Source organism: Mesoplodon bidens (genome assembly GCF_964165515.1).
Source record: "Mesoplodon bidens genome assembly, chromosome: 2".
Lineage (NCBI taxonomy): Eukaryota > Metazoa > Chordata > Mammalia > Artiodactyla > Ziphiidae > Mesoplodon > Mesoplodon bidens.
Genome location: NC_138177.1, coordinates 172,630,487 through 172,645,979, shown reverse-complemented (window position 1 = coordinate 172,645,979; position 15,493 = coordinate 172,630,487). Strand labels below are relative to the sequence as shown.

General features: G+C 56.7%; 1 protein-coding gene across 1 annotated transcript in view; it reads right to left on the bottom strand.

Annotated features, from left to right (window-relative positions):
- Window positions 1–6,392: 6,392 nt before the first annotated feature.
- ALDH4A1 (aldehyde dehydrogenase 4 family member A1) overlaps window positions 6,393–15,493 on the bottom strand; it is a 32,776-nt gene continuing 23,675 nt past the window's right edge. The window contains exons 9-15 of the mRNA XM_081226057.1: window positions 15,303–15,376; window positions 12,637–12,833; window positions 12,458–12,505; window positions 11,535–11,687; window positions 10,647–10,768; window positions 9,349–9,467; window positions 6,393–8,627 (exon numbers count right to left, since the gene is read on the bottom strand). Coding sequence (XP_081082183.1) covers window positions 8,515–8,627; window positions 9,349–9,467; window positions 10,647–10,768; window positions 11,535–11,687; window positions 12,458–12,505; window positions 12,637–12,833; window positions 15,303–15,376 — 826 coding nt within the window. The 3' untranslated portion in view covers window positions 6,393–8,514. The remainder of the gene's footprint in view (window positions 8,628–9,348; window positions 9,468–10,646; window positions 10,769–11,534; window positions 11,688–12,457; window positions 12,506–12,636; window positions 12,834–15,302; window positions 15,377–15,493) is intronic.

Below are 15,493 nucleotides of genomic sequence, written 5' to 3'. Positions count from 1 at the left end.
CCCTCGCCCCTGACCTCCCCTGGGGTGGAGTCAACCCACAGACATTGAAAACAACAGGGAGAGGCCTCTGGGTGCTGTGGAAAGATGCAGGATTTGCTGCGTGATTTGGGGCCTGGCCCTGGTCCTCTCTGGGTGTATGTAAACCAGTGGGGGGTGGGGGAGACCCAACCCATAGAATGAAAGGAAGAGCCCTGCACGGGGTGTCTGGAGGTGTGGGTTCTGGTCCTAGCTCTCCCCTCTCCTGACCTCAGTTTCCTCATCTGTACAATGGGGAGGTCCTCTTTGGACTGCCCTTATTCACCCTCCGTGTCAGCAGGTCAAAAGCCCCAGCACTAATTCACAGTGTCTATCGGTTCTCTCCAGACTCCTCCCCCTTTTGCCACACCCCAAGCTCAGACCCTTATAACTTCCTGTCTGGACCTCCCCGTCTGCCTCAGGTTGACAGTTTAAATCTCTGAAGGACAGCTCTGAGTCTATCATACCTTAGCTCTAACAGCCCCTGGGACTCCACATTGCTGCAGGATCACAGCTGAGCTCCTGGCCTTGGCTTTCAAGGCCTCCCCAGCTTGGCCCCAGCTCACCCATCCTTCCCCGCCTGCTCTCTCCTGCACTGTGTGCCCCAAACTACAGCCACACTGGCCTCCTTGGAACGCGGTCCCTGGTGGCTTTCTAGGAGCCCCTGAGACCACTGTCCTCTGCCCTGCCAGATACTTAGGGAGTCGTGAGGACAATAACTAAATAGCACTTTTCTGGGGTGTATTATATGCCAGGCACAACGCCAAGGACTTTTTATGCGTCATATCGTTTAGCTACCCTGCAAAGCAGCCATTATTACTCCAATTTTTAAAGTGAAGAAACTGAAGCTGAACAGTTAAGCAGCTTGCCGAAAAGTACACATTTAATAGGTAGTGACGCTAGAATTTATTTATTTATTTATTTTAATTTTTTTGGCCACACCGCACAGCTTGCAGGATCTTAGTTACTAGACGAGGGACTGAACCCGGGCCCACAGCAGTGAAAGCACCGGGTCCTAACCACTGGACCACCAGGGAATTCCCAATGACACTAGAATTTAGACCCAGGCTGCCAAGCTCTCAACCCTGTACTGTCTGTTTTGGGTGTGTTCTGCCCTCAGGAGCTGTCACCGCTACACCCACCACGGGGGTGGGGACTGGTGCCGCCCTCTCCCAATGCAGGTCCCACTTCAAGGCCAAGGTGTTGGTGAAGAACCAGTTCCAGGCACAATGAGTGTATGCATCAGTTTGAAGAGGGAGAATAAAGATGCCAGTTGCTGGGTGGCCCTGGAATGTTCTGGAGACTCCCAGTCAAGTCAGATTATTTAGCAAAGCTTGGGGGTAAGGGGATGGTAGAGAAAAAGAGCATCTAAGTTAACTGGAGCCCCCTGGGTGTGGCATTGTGGAGGACAAGAGTGGCTGAGAAAGCCATGCATCCGGAGGGCACTAGCAGAACCCACTATGTGCCAGGGTGGGGCACAAGGGACACAGCCAGGACGCACAAGGAATACGGCTTGCGGTCTGGAGACAGAAATCAGGGCCATGTGCTCGTGAAGGCAGCACATGCTGGAAGATGCCAGGGGCTCCAGGGCCATCCATAGTGTGGCGTATTGTATCAGAGCTGAGAGGGTCTGCAGAGCTCCACAAACTTACCCATCATACAGATGGGGAAACTGAGGCCCAGTCGCCAAAGGGCCAGAAAAGCAGGTGGATTTCCCCTGGACTCCAATCAAGTCAAAAGCATGTCGGGACAGCTCTATGATGACCCACGCTGTGCTGGCTGCCAAGAAGGGGTAAGGAGGAGGGAAGGCGTGGGCCAGCCAAGAGCTCCATGGGGGAGACAGCGTCTGTGCCACGAGAATGGGAGGAGGATGGTGATAATGAGCACAAGTTATTTCTATCATTAACACTTTTGGAGGGCTCATTCTACGCCAGGCTGCCATCCCATTTTATTCTCACTACCTTTTGAGGTGCTGTTATTATCTCTCCATTTTTCAGATGAGGAGACTGAGGTTCAGAGAGGGACAGTAACTTATTCAAAGCCACATGGCAAGTGTGTGGATTGGAGGAATCCAAGACCCTAATGGGGACTCATGGGAATGGTGTTGACCAAGGCTCTCCAATGAGGAAGGAATGATGGGGTCCCCCTGCTTAATGGGGGCTATTAGTCCAGATGGATGATCTTCTCTGAAGACTAAAATCTGAAGAAGGAGCTCTGGATGGAAAGTCAGAAGTCTTGGCTTCTGGTTCAGCTCTGCCCCAACGCGAAGGCTGCCCTCAGACAAGTGGCTTCCATTCTCTGGGCCTCAGTCTCCCCACCTGTAAAAGGGACTCGGTGCTTCTTAACATTTCAGGGGCAAGGATCCTTTTGAGATTCTGATGAAAGCCCTGGACACTAATGCACACACCGATAAATGCAGCCGTGCGCCCAGATCCAGGATGACACAAGGCTCAGTCCGTGACCCTTGAGATGCCCTGGGCTGGATGATCTCCGTGGTCCCCTCTAGCCTTGACATCACCTAAGAAGGGCAAGTGGGTGAGGCTAGGGCACTGGCTGCCCTGAGAACAAATGTCCAGGAACACCAAGGCCCTGCAGTTCTCCTTCAGGGCTGCACCCAGAGCACATGCCCCAAGGTGGCCCAGGCTGAATGCACTGCCATCCTCATGGCCCAGTCCAGGGCCCGAGGTCCCCATGATCACACCTGTGTGGCTACTGGTTGCCAAGGTGATGGAGAACCATGACAGACTTATGCAAAGTTCATGGGGCAGGGGTGAGCCATGGAAATAGGGGCCCGGTAGATGCTGCCCATTTGCCTTACATCTGCTTCCCTGGGTGCTTACAGAAAGGAACTGGCCAAGTTTGCTTTGGGCTGGAGGGGGCTTCCCTAAACTTCCTTCGTCCCCCCTGCCATGGTGGTTGGAGCGGCCTGGAGCGCAGGGGGGAGGCCCCAAGAGGCGCATGACCCCAGGGACTGGGGGCTGCATCGGCTCCTCTCCCCTACCCCACCTTTGTACATCCTCTGTTTGCTTCTCTGCCCCGCACCCCCCGCCCCACCATTTCCCCTGTCTCTTTCCTACCAGTACTGCCTCCTCCAGGACAAAATCGGGCAGCTGGAAACCTAGCTCCAATCCAGCTGAGGGTAGAGCAGGGGTAGGCAGGCAGGGCTTCCCCAAGAGGGTCTGGGAGCTGCACAGCCCCTGAGCCAGCTGGCTTGGTTCAGAGACACCTTGGAAGAGGGCACAGGGGAGGCCTCAGAGCTGGTTATCAGAGGACCCAGCCTCATTGGTCACCCCTCTGAGATGTCAAAAGTGTAGTGGGTAGGGTGACCCCTAGAAGCTGGGGACCTAGGGGTCAGCTAAGGCCTGAAGGAGGGACTCTGCTGTGGTTGGGACACCTTCTTGAGTCCATAGATACATGCAAGCCAGCTGTGTCTCATTCAGAAAAAGATCTGAAGATTCCAAATAACCACAAGCCCGATAAGAGCCAAAAAGGTGATCGTCGCTAAAGGGAGCATAAAGGGCTGGGATGGGGAAGGGGGCTGGTCCTGTTCTGTGGGGCTCTGGAGGGCCCCGCCTGCACCACTGGACAGGGGCCAACCAGCAGGCCCTGACTCTGCTCAGCTTCCTCACCTGTAAAACGCGCACAGCCGCCTCAAACAAGGGTGATTAAATGGGATGAATACATCAAGCACCTACTTAATAAATGATAGTGAATATTATATTACAGTGTTGATGGCTTTTGTCCTAGTATGGAACTGGCATGGGACCCTCGATTCTAGGCCCAGTAAAGGGCTAGGGTCTATGATTCTGTATGACTCTCCTTCCTAAGACTCAGATCTCTCCACAAGCCTCACTCTCCTTCTGACAACACCTTCCTGGATGCACCTCACCAAGCAGGTGCCCAGCAGGACATCAGCTCCCTCGTTTTGCCCCGGCCTCTGTGCGCCAAATGCTCACGAGGCTGAGGAGTACCTGCCAGGCACCTGGGGCCTGGAGGGAGGGCATGGCAAAGCCCCAGAACAGAATGCTCATGTACCCCGGCACCTAGGGTCATATGGTACCTGCTCCACCATCCAGGGTGGCTGTCAACAACCCGGGGGAGGGGGACAAGGCTGGCTATGTCTGGAGCCAGTGTCAGCCACACCTACTCCCATCCACCTGCTGGATGCCTCCCACCCAGAAGCTACTGCATTCCTTCGAGGGACCAGGACAAGGGGGTGCTGGTATAGCCAGCTCTTGCCCCTGTACCTGTCCCTTACTGAACAAGTCTCCCTGAGGCTCCCTAAGCCTCAGTTTCCTCATCTGTGAAATGGGGCCAAAATAATACTCCCTCCCTCCCAGGCTGGTGTGGTCCAAGCTAATTAGCAGGAGCACCTGCCCACGGATAGGTGCTCAGGGAAGCCCAGCTTCATCTCCTTCCTGGGCACAGGCATCCAGGATGAGGGTATTGAGAGGGTGGGTGAAGGTAAGTTCTCATTCACTGAGCATCCCACTCTGTGCAGGGCACGGGACCTGGCACTTTGTTCTAAAACATGTCATTCGATCCTCAGCTCCCACAGAAACGTCAACTCTTGAGATTGGGGAGGCCAAGGCACAGGTAAGAGGGGTTAAGGCAGGACATCAGGGCTGTGCTCAGTGCCCAGGCAGGCAGACATGAGGAACAGAAACCCAGGCAGTCGTCTCCTACTGGTGCACTGGTTACTTCACCCATGCGTGCCTCAGTCTCCTCACCTGTAAAATGGGACTAATGGAATGTACCTTCAGGAGTTGCAGTGAGGATCCGAGGGTGTGACGTCTAAGGCATTTAGCACAACACCTGGCACACAGCCTGCGTTCAAGTAATGGTGACTCTTACTATTTCCTACGCCGCCTCTAGACAGAGGACCTACAGGAACTGATAACGAATGTGTCGGTAGGGGAGTTAATGAAAATGAAGGCGTGACTCTGTGAAGAGTGTGGGTCTGCACCCTGCTGCTTCCTCTTGCCCCCCAGGAGCTCCAGGTCTGCCTGGTGACCGGGGCACAGGTGGCCCCTCATTTCCTTAGCGTGCACGCCCCACGGGCGGCACCGCGGTGGCAGGGACATCCAGCCTCAGTCAAAGGGTTCACGCTCCAGCCCAGGCCTGTGGCTGGGCCCCCAGCCACAGCAGGGAAATGAAGAGGCTCCTTAGGCCACCGTGGACATGGGGACTTACTGCAGTGACCATGCAAAGAGGCCTCGGGCACCCGGGTGGGCACTGGGCCTTCGGGAGCCACCAGCCCCAAGTCTGGGGGACAAGGGAGGGCAGACAGAGCGGAGTGAACGTTAGCTTTGAGCCACCCCGACCTCGTTCAGTGGAGTCAGAGGCACCAGGATGAAATGACACTGGTAGAGGCATAGCTGGGAGTCGGGGACCTGACGCAGCAGGTGGAGAGGAGCATGGGCTGTGGCACCCATAGCCCTGGGTGCTAACCCGGCCCTTTACTAAGCAGCTATGTGACCTTGGGCTCGTCATTCTACCTCTGACCTCCACTAGCCCCTCCATAGAATGCTGTAATAGTTACCTGGTAGGGTCAATGTCAAGGCTCTGAGACTAGGTAGGTAAAACACTACCAGTCATCAGCCAACTCTGCGGCTGTCTCAGTGTGACCTTGAATAAGTCACTCCATTCGGCAACGTTAACGAGGCCTATGTATCCCCCGACGACAAAAGGCATTTGCCTCCCTTCCCTTCCGTGAGCTCCAGCCAGAGCACTCTGGGTGCTGCCCTTTGTCCCTGACTCAAGCCCCCTTTGCCACAAATCAGTAGCAGCCCCTGGGTGAGCCAGGGCAGGGGCTCTGCCCGGGTTTGAGTCCCCTCCCCTTCCCACAGCTCTGGGAGCCTCCAGCCAACAGCCCTAACCAATGGACCCTCGGACAGGGTGGCATCTGTGTGGTTCAGGACCAGCTCTGTTTACATTATCTGTGGGTGGAGACAGGTCAGGACACACGTGTCTTCTCCTCCAAGTCAGCTGGCCCAGGTGGGTTTAGACCCACGGATTCCAGGCTCAAGCTAACTGGCCACGGTTGCTCCCTGCCATGTCACCTGGCCAACTGAGCAGATCTTTGCGAGCCATGGGTGGACACCCGGGTGGAAGAGAGAGAATGGGTTTTGGAATCAGACAGACCTGCATTTCCACCCCACTGATAGCATACCCTTGGCAAGTCCCTTCACCTTTCTACACCCCAGTACCCTCATCTGCAAAATGGGAGCACAGCAGCACTTCCTTCCTAAGACTTGTGAGTGAAAAAAACACGTGCATAGTCTTTGGCACGTGTATGACTCAGGGTTCTGAAGAGAAACGGAACCTCTATGAGGCGTAGAGAGAGACAGACACAGGGAGAGAGATTTATTGTAAGGAAGTAGCTCACGTGATCATGGAGACTGGTAAGTTCAGAATTTGTAGTGCCGGCCAGCAGGCCAGAGACGCAGGAAGTTGCAGTTGAGTCCAAAGGCAGCCACTGGCAGAATTCCTTCTTGCTTGGGGGAGACCGGTCTCCGTTCCGTTAAGGCCTTCAACTGATTGGATATGGCCCACTCACATTATGGAGGGTAATCTGCTTTCCTCAAAGTCCACTGATTTAAATTGTTCACCTCATCCAAAAAAACACCTCCGTGGAAACATCCAGAATAATGCTGAAGTAGATACCTGGGCACCAGAGCCCGGCCCAGTTGACCCATCAACTTAACGATCACAGCACATAACAGTGGTTGTTATAACAATGGATAAATGGGTCACATTGTTGAATCATTAATTACCTATCTGGCACTGCTCTGAGCACTTATATGAATTAACTCATGGAATTCTCAAGACAACCTGTGTGCATGTGTGTGTGGTTATTTCCATCTAAGACATGAAGAGACGGAGGCTCAGAGAGACTGCACAACTTTCTGGAGCTGGCATTTGAACCCAGGCCCTCCGGCGCCAGAGTTCCCGCCACCACAGCAGGGATTCCCGCCATCAGCGCTCACCCTTCCTTCCGTCACACCAAGGGCACGGCCCTCGTGACACCTAATGACACACTGGCAACTCCGTCAGATGTAGGAGGTGACCAGTCCCCACCAATCCCACCAGAAAGACCACCGACCTGGTTAAGAGGCATTTTATTAGGTGGAATCGGGCAGATCCCATTGTCACCTCACAGTGTAGAACCAGTAGAACCAGGAACACCTCCGCACACACCACCCCCCACCCCCGCCCACTGCCTGACCTGGCCCCTTGTGGGAAACAACCCGGGCAGCATCAGGACCCGCCCCTGACCGGGGCCAAGGTGTGTGACCGTGCACTTGGGGAATGGCCACTCCAGCCCCGCGGGGGCCCCATGCCAGCTATGCTTGAGGAGGGCCCAGCCCTTTCGGGGCCCCCTAAAAACTGTCCTCCAAAGTCACCACTTCTCGTTCCCTGGCCACCCAGCACCTACCCAGGATGCATTTGCAAGTGTCCACCGATTGGCTGCGTCAAGGAACAGGCTTCCTAGGGGCCAGTCCACACAGAGCCACTAACACGCAAAGTAGGGACGATTCTAGAGGCAAAGCCTCAGCCCAGGCTGGAGGGGGACCCAAGGAGAGGTCTCAGGGTGCTGGGGAACGTGAGAGCAACATGTACCCGGGCCTATTCAACCACAGCCAGTGGATGCTGAGCTCCTGCAGGAAACCCCAGGCTCTAGAGGCAGGACCTGAGAGCTAAGGGAAGTAGCAGGAAGGGCCCCCCAAAGTCTGCCAATCTCACAGCCCAAACAGGAAGGAGCAGCACATCCCGCATCTTGGCCACCAGTCCCCCCAGACCCCCAAACGGAGATAGCCAGGAATCCGTGGGTCTCAGGTGAGCTCAGGCACTCTGGAGCAAGGCACATGGGGTCTAAGGCATTTGGTTGGGCCCAGGTACCTGCTGGTACAGGCGCATCTGGGCAAAGAGCTAGTGAGCCGCCCGGACTAAAGAGGGCAAGGCCAGCTGGTGCCCCATGCCCTGCAGCCACGACTTGCCAGCCCTATAGGCCATTGTGGCTACATGAAATCCTGGAGATCCGGAGAAGCCGGGGCCAAGGCCAGGGGCCTCTGTGGGTGGTGAGGTTTGCCAGGGGCCCCAGAGCTGCCTCCTTTTCCTCCACGGATCCGTGAGCTACTCTACCACCATTCCTCAGGTCCCTGAGCCACTGGGCCACAGTGTAGAGGAAAGAGAAGGGGACAGATGGAGAACCAGCTGGGCACCAAGGTCCCACCTACCAGATGGAATTTCTAGGACAGCCGATGGGGTCAAGGGTGGCGGCCCTGTTCTCCCCACAGCGTGATCTCAAACTAGAGCCCGGCATCTGACTCCAAGGGTGGAACAGGCCAGGCCAGTGGGGGGCAGGGGGCAGGCCTCGGCCCTAGAAAGAGGGTCGTCCCGTGGGGAGCGGGGTGGTGGGCCTGGGGTGGGGTCAGTGCACTGAGGTCAGTCGTTTGGACAGACAGACGAGCGGACGGCGGAGGCGCCGAGCGGGGCTCACTGCATGTACGGGTAGCGCCAATCCCCCAGGGGCTTGTGGGTCTCCTTGATGACCTGGGGTGACGTCCACCGCAGGATGTAGTGGGGCCCTCCTGGCTTGTCATTAGTCCCTGTGGAAAAGACAGCTCTGTTTATCTCCAAAAAGATACAACGGCTCTGGGCAGAGGGAAAAGGAGTGGGGAGGAGCTGATGGAATAAATGGGCGCCAGCACGGGCAGCAAACTGCCAAACTAACCCTAACCCAGTCACAGCGGCCAGGCTTTCCCGAGCGCATCTGTGCGGAGGGCACTCAGCCGGATGTCGGGGAAGGCGGAGCTGGCGAGCAGGCAGGACGCCCACGCTCCCCAGGTCCCTGCACCCCACCTGCAAGAGGTGTCTGGGAGGCAGGGGAGCACCGTGGAGGGCACTGGACTGGGAGTCGGGAGACCTGGTTTCCGGCCCATGTGGGCTGGGCTTGGGAACTCTGGCAAGTCACCGCCCTTCGCCAACCCTCAGTTTCCCTATTTGTAAACAGGAGGGGGATGGACTACAGTGGCCTGGAGTATGACAGTAAAAGGTGTGGGCGCTGGGACCCAAATCCCGGCTCCACCACTCTCTAGCCATGTGCCCTTAGGCAAGTCACTTCACTTCCCTGGGCCTCAGTTTCCCCCTCTATAAAATGGGAAGAAGAACGGCAGCACCTGAGCTTAGGAGGCTGTTGGCAGGACAGGGCCTGGCCCACAGTGCTCAGTAAATGGTGCTACTGCTGTTCCTCTTAACACCCTTGAGATGAAGGACCGAGGGTCTCCCGCCAGGAACTCGGCCCCCCTCTGGAAAGGCGGTCCCACTCACCAGAGGATCGGGCCCCCCCAAAGGGCTGCTGGCCCACCACCGAGCCAGTGGACTTGTCGTTGATGTAGAAGTTGCCGGCAGCGTTCCTCAGCATCTCTGTGGCCTCCCGGACAACATCCCTACAAGACAGGGCAGCGGTAAGAGGGCGGCCAGCTCACCCTCGTTCCAGACCCAGGGCCAACCTCCAACACCCCCGTCCCAGCCCACACGGGCCACCCTGGTGAGCATGAGGCCAGCCGCCAGCTATGGGCCCTTGACAGGCTCCCAGGGGTCTCTGAGCCTCAGCCTCCTCCTCTGAAAAGGGGGTTAGCACGCCTTCCTCGCAGGGCATCTGTGAGGGCTGGATGAGGGTCAGGCTATACGTACGCGAGAGAGTGGCTCATCTCGGTCCAATTTTCCTGCCTTTGGGAGCTGGGGAACCTCCAGACCCACAGCCTGCCCCTCAGGTGCCAATCCCGCCTCCACTCTTTTTTTTTTTTTTAAACAATTCAATGTTTTTTTTCTTTTTTTTTTTTTAATTTATTTCACTTATTTATTTTTGGCTGCACTGGGTCTTCATTGCTGCGCATGGGCTTTCTCTAGTTGCGTCGAGCGGGGGCTACTCTTCCTTGTGGTGCGTGGGCTTCTCATTGCGGTGGCTTCTCTCGTGGCAGAGCACGGGCTCTAGGCATGTGGGCGTCGGTAGTTGTGGCACGCGGGCTCAGTTGTGGCTCGTGGGCTCTAGAGCGCAGGCTCAGTAGTTGTGGCGCACGAGCTTAGTTGCTCCGCGGCATGTGGGATCTTCCCGGACCAGGGCTTGAACCTGTGTCCCTCACATTGGTGGGCGGATTCTTAACCACTGAGCCACCAGGGAAGCCCCCGCCTCCACTCTTAAAGGCAGACACGGGGAGACAAGCAGTACCACAGAGAAAGGAAAGGGCAAAGCCTCAGGTTTACTGTCCCGGTGCTCAAGTTGGAATCCTGCCTCTGCCAGACAAGCAGTGCACCTGGGCCCAAACCTCTGTCTTCCACTCTGCAGCCCCATCAGACCCGGGGAACAGGTCAAAGGCACTGATTCCCCGGCCCCACCCCTAGACACCTACATTCAGCAGCCAATAGTGGGGCCCCGGAATCTGCATTTTAACAAAGAGCCCATTGCCTGTGTCTACCTGCCGGTCAGGGTGGAGGTGAGGAGAATGGAGATAAGCAAGGGCAGCATTATTACTAGGATCAGCGCCCAGGAGGGCAGTCTCCAGGGAGAGCGGGGTCCTGTGGGGACAGGACACCGGGACTAGAGTGGAGGGGCTGCGGCCACTCACTTATCCTGGGCAAATACTGCCCCCGTGAGGGCATAGCTCGTGGTGCTGTCGACCAGCCTCAGCGTCTCTTTGTACTTGTCATCCGGGTAGACGTAAACAGTCAGCACAGGCCCGAAGATCTCCTGGGAGAGAAGCCCCAGGGTCAGGGCCCACCTGGACCAACACCCCGAGGCCTCCCGTCTCCCTGCTCTGGCCTCCGCCTCTCCCCATCCCCCTCCTCAGCCCCTGCAGGAAGGGCCAGGCGCTGCCTCCCGCTGGGTTCCCTTGGGGATGGCTTCCACCCGGCCCACCCCACCCCAACCTGGCAGAAGATCCAAGGAGTCTCTGGCCTCCCTGCCAGCCAGACCCACACCCAGAGCCAAGGGCCCAGGCCCTTGGAAAGGAGAAACTTCTGGCAACAGTCAGCCCAGGAACTGCCCGATGGTATCACCGTCCCCTCTGCCATCGAGGGGCTGGGGGAAGACCCCCACCCCTGCACTGTCCTCCTGGGTAAGTGCCCTGACCTCTCGGAGCCTCAGTTTCTCATCTATAAAATGGGAACGATATGCCCACCTCATCTCTATCAAATGCCCGGCCCACAGTTAAGAGTCTACAAGTGTCAGCCACTGAGATGGCCGCAGGGGGCCTTGGTGGCTGTGGACAGCGCAAGTGCCAGGACACCAGCCCGGGTCAGCAGTGTCGAAGACAGAGCACTGGATTTGGGGTCAGGAGGCCCGAGCTCAGGGCCTGGCTCCGCTCTCACCGGGTGTGAGACGGTCCCCTCGTAGGGCCTCGCTTTCCACATCTGTGAGATGGGATGACGCCCCGTGAAGCACCAGGGCCGTGTGTGTGTGCCATGCTCGGGGGAGAGGTTGCCTCCTCCCGGCCCCGGGCCGCCCGCCCCATCACCTCCTTCATGATGGGATCCTGGGGGTCCTTGCTCTCGATGATGCAGGGCTCCACGAAGTAGCCCACGGAGTCGTCACACTGGCCCCCGGCCAGGACGGTGAGGCTGGGCGAGGAGTGGGCGTGCTCCAGCCACTTCCTGATGCGGCTGAAGGACTGGGGTGGGGCGGGGGGTTAGGGGGCGTCAAGGGCTGGCTGGAGGCCAATTCCCAGCAGCAGCCCCCTGACACACTCACCCCAAACACCTGTCCCTGGGCCCAAATTCTGAAGTGGGGGGGCGGCTGGCTGAGCCGGGGCAGAGACAAGGGCAGCTGTGCACGCTTGTGTGTGTGTGTGTATGTGTGTGTTAGAACTACAAACATCACAAACACACATATACACGTATAGCCATGAATTTTTAGGTTTACGTACGTAGGCACACATATGCCTGCATTATATGGATGTGTTTGTTATGTGTATGTGTTTGTGCGTGCAGACCCACAAGTGTGCCTATATACACATATGAACCTGTACACGAATGTTTCTGTGTAGGATATGTGTGCATGTGGGTGTGCGTGTGTTTACGTGGGTGAATCTACAGGCATGCTCCCACTCAGAGATCTACATGAACGTGTTCACGGCTGTGCATGTACATGCGTGTTCGGGTTGATGCATGCAGTGTGCAGGCCTATTTGTATGTGTGCGTATGAACACAGGCACTTAAAGGGGGCTTGTCGAGCCTGGGCAGGGTGTGAGGGAGGCGAGTTGCCCTCTGGGTACGGATGCCTCCACCCTTTGCAGAGCTGGCAGGGGTGGTGCGGGTGTATGCGTGGCCATCAGGCTGCCCTGCTCGAAGCAGCAGGTCTGGGTCACCCCTATAGCTGTTCCTACCCGTCCCACCCAGTCCAGGCACGGGACCCCGGGAACAGCCTGCTTCCTGCTCATACCTTGGCATCAATCACGGCAGAGAAGAAGCTCCCAAAATCCTCTGCAGGCTGGAAGCAAGGGAGACATGGGAGGAGACAGAGTCGGAGACAAAGGGAGCGCCCTCCCTGCACACACACCCCCAGCCTCCAATCCCATCAGCTCCCCGCTGGGCCGTGGCGGGGAGGCCGGCGCCACTCACGTTGCCCACTTTGATCCTGCTGCGCTCCTCCAGCAGCCGCCCTTTGATCTGCGACCACAGCGAGCAGGGCACGTAGAGGCGGGAGCAGGCCGAGCATTTCTGGCCGCCGTACTCGAAGGCTGAGCGCAGGGTCCCGCTCACCACGCTGTCCACGTCGGCCGAGCGGTGCACAAAGTGGAAGTTCTTCCCGCCACACTCTTCAGGGGTGGGGCGGGGAGGTGGAGGAGCATGAGAGTAGGGGGTGGGCTCCCCAGGCCAGCGCAGGGGCCCGACGCACTGCCCACACTCGTCCGCAGGGCCCTGCGACCAGCCCCAGTACTGGCAGGACAAGGGCACGAGAAGGCAGAGTCGGAGCCCAACAACCTCCCAGAAACTGATCAGCCAGGCCCGTTCTCCCACCCTACAGATGAGAAAACGGAGGCCCAGGCAAGGGCGAAGGGCACCAGGGGGCATCAGGACCAGCTCCCCCATCTCACAGATGAGAAAACTGAGCCCTGGGGGTGCTACCCAACATAAAGGCAGAGGAAGGACCAGAACCCAAGGCTCCCCAAAGCTGGTCCACTCCCTGCAGTGGGCGCGGCTTCCTTTGAGCCTTCCCCTGACCCCCACCCAGCGAGAGGAGAGGGGGCCACCCCAGGTCCACGGCCAGGGCTGGCCCCTCTTCCTGATCCACGGTGGGGACACCCCTCCTCAATCTCCTTGGCGTGAGGGAGCCTCGGCAGATCACTCCACCCTCCGGGCCTCGGTTTCCTCACTCAGTTAAACATCAGCTAATAGCAGCTCACGTTACAAAGCACTAACTGCCAGACTCAGGTCAAAGCACTTCGAGCTCCGTCTCACTGAAGCCTCACAGCAACCTCCCATTATTATCCCATTTTAAAGACAAGAAAACTGAGGCACAGAGAGATTAAAGTCTCATATTCAAGGGGGGAAGTGGTAGAGTAAGTAGCGGTCTCTCTCACTCAGGGAGATGGTGGGAAGGAGACAGAACAGAAAACCATGGACAGCTCACACAAGGGACTCACTGTCCCCCATCTCGTGAATGCTGGACTGGGGCACACTGGGGAACTGGAAATTGGAGATGCAACAGCTGGCCCTGAGGAGGGTCACCTGCCCAGACACCCCCATCACAGCTCCCACCAGCTTAAGAGGCAAACTATTATATATAGGATGGATAAACAATAAGGTCCTACTGTATAGCACAAGGAACTAGATTCAATATCCTGCGATAAATCATAATGGAAAAGAATATGAAAAAGAATATATATATGTATAACTGAAATCACTTTGCTGTACAGTGGAAATTAACCCAGTATTATAAAATCAACTATACTTCAATAAAATTTTACAAAGTTCCCACCCACTCAGGCGTGGGGTCCAGTCTCCCTGTGACCCCCCACTTCACCCCCAGGAGCAAGAACGCTGAACCACCAGCTCCAGCTCTGCCATTACTGCACTGTGTGAGCCTGGACAGCCCTCCCTCTCGAGAGGTCTCAGCATCCTCCCGGAGTGTGTTCCATGAAAAACATGGTCCAGGGGGTCCTCTGTCAAAACAGGGTTGTGTAGTCCATAGAGTTTGGGAAACACTGCACATCAGCCTTTGCTCTTGAAGATAAGCAATGCATATATTAGTGCATTAAAGGCTCTGAGAAGTCCTGCAGGTGAGGAATCTGTTTTACTTTAAACACAGTGCACGCCAAATGTCCTTGACCATGAAACTGTTTCTTTGTGGGAAAATTATTATTTTGACAAGACCTGGCCCTGCTGACCTCTCAGCCCCATCTCCTGCCACCCCCCTCCCTCCCTTCCCCAGCTACACTGGCCTTGTTTCTTCAAACACAAGCTCATTCCCACCTCATGGCCTCTGCATTTGCCATTTCCTTGGCCTAGATCTGGGCTGTGCAACAGGGTAGCCACCAGCCACACGAGGCTATTTAAGTTCAAATTCATTAAAATTAAATGAAACAAAACTTTCACTTCCTCTGCCATGCCAGCCACGTCTCAAGTGCCCTGCGGCCACACGTGGCGAGGCTGTACTATGGGACAGCACAGATATAGCCCATGTCCATTACTGCAGAAAGTTCTACCGGACAGTGCGGGTACCCATGATGGCTCATCCTCCGGACCTTTGCGAAGCTGGTTTCTTTTCATTGCTCAGGTTTCAGCTCAAATGTTCCCTCCCTGAAGAGGCCTCCCACCCCACCCCTAAGTCACAGTCCCACCACGCCCAGCCCTTGAGGGTCCCTGCCTGTCACCGCTTTGCCCTCCTTTAATTACCCACAGCCCTTCTCACTCCCTGCCATCATTTATCTAGTTGTTTACTGTCTGCCTCCCGCTGTTGGAATAGAGGTTTGTAATGGCTGGGTCTCTGGGTCTCATCATCTTTTGCATCCCCAGTGTCCAAAAAGTGCCTGTGAACATACTCAATAATTTACTTGCTGAATGATGGACGGAAGAATGAATGAATGAAAGAAAAAATGCACACTCTGAGGCATAAATGCTCTGTAAGTGCCAGAGCAGGGGCTCCACCCTGAAGGAGTTCTCTGCGTCTGCAGGGCCGCCCCACCTCTGGGGGCATCACCTCCGCCTCCTCCTCTTTCATGGCGGCCAGGGCGGGGAGGGGTTCCTAGGGCTGTAGGGCAGGGCACGGGGAGAGGGGCCCTTACCTCCGGCCAGGCGTGGGAAGGTGTGGAACCGGTCCAGGTTCTGGGCCACCTGCTTCCACAGGTGTTTGAAGGTGCTAAAAGCAGAGGACAGGGCAGTGACTAGGGAGCCAGGCTCAGGCACCTGAGAGGGTGAGGGGCCTGGGGGGTAGGGAGCAGCCCCTACCAGAGGAAGAGGCTGGAAAGCCCAGGGA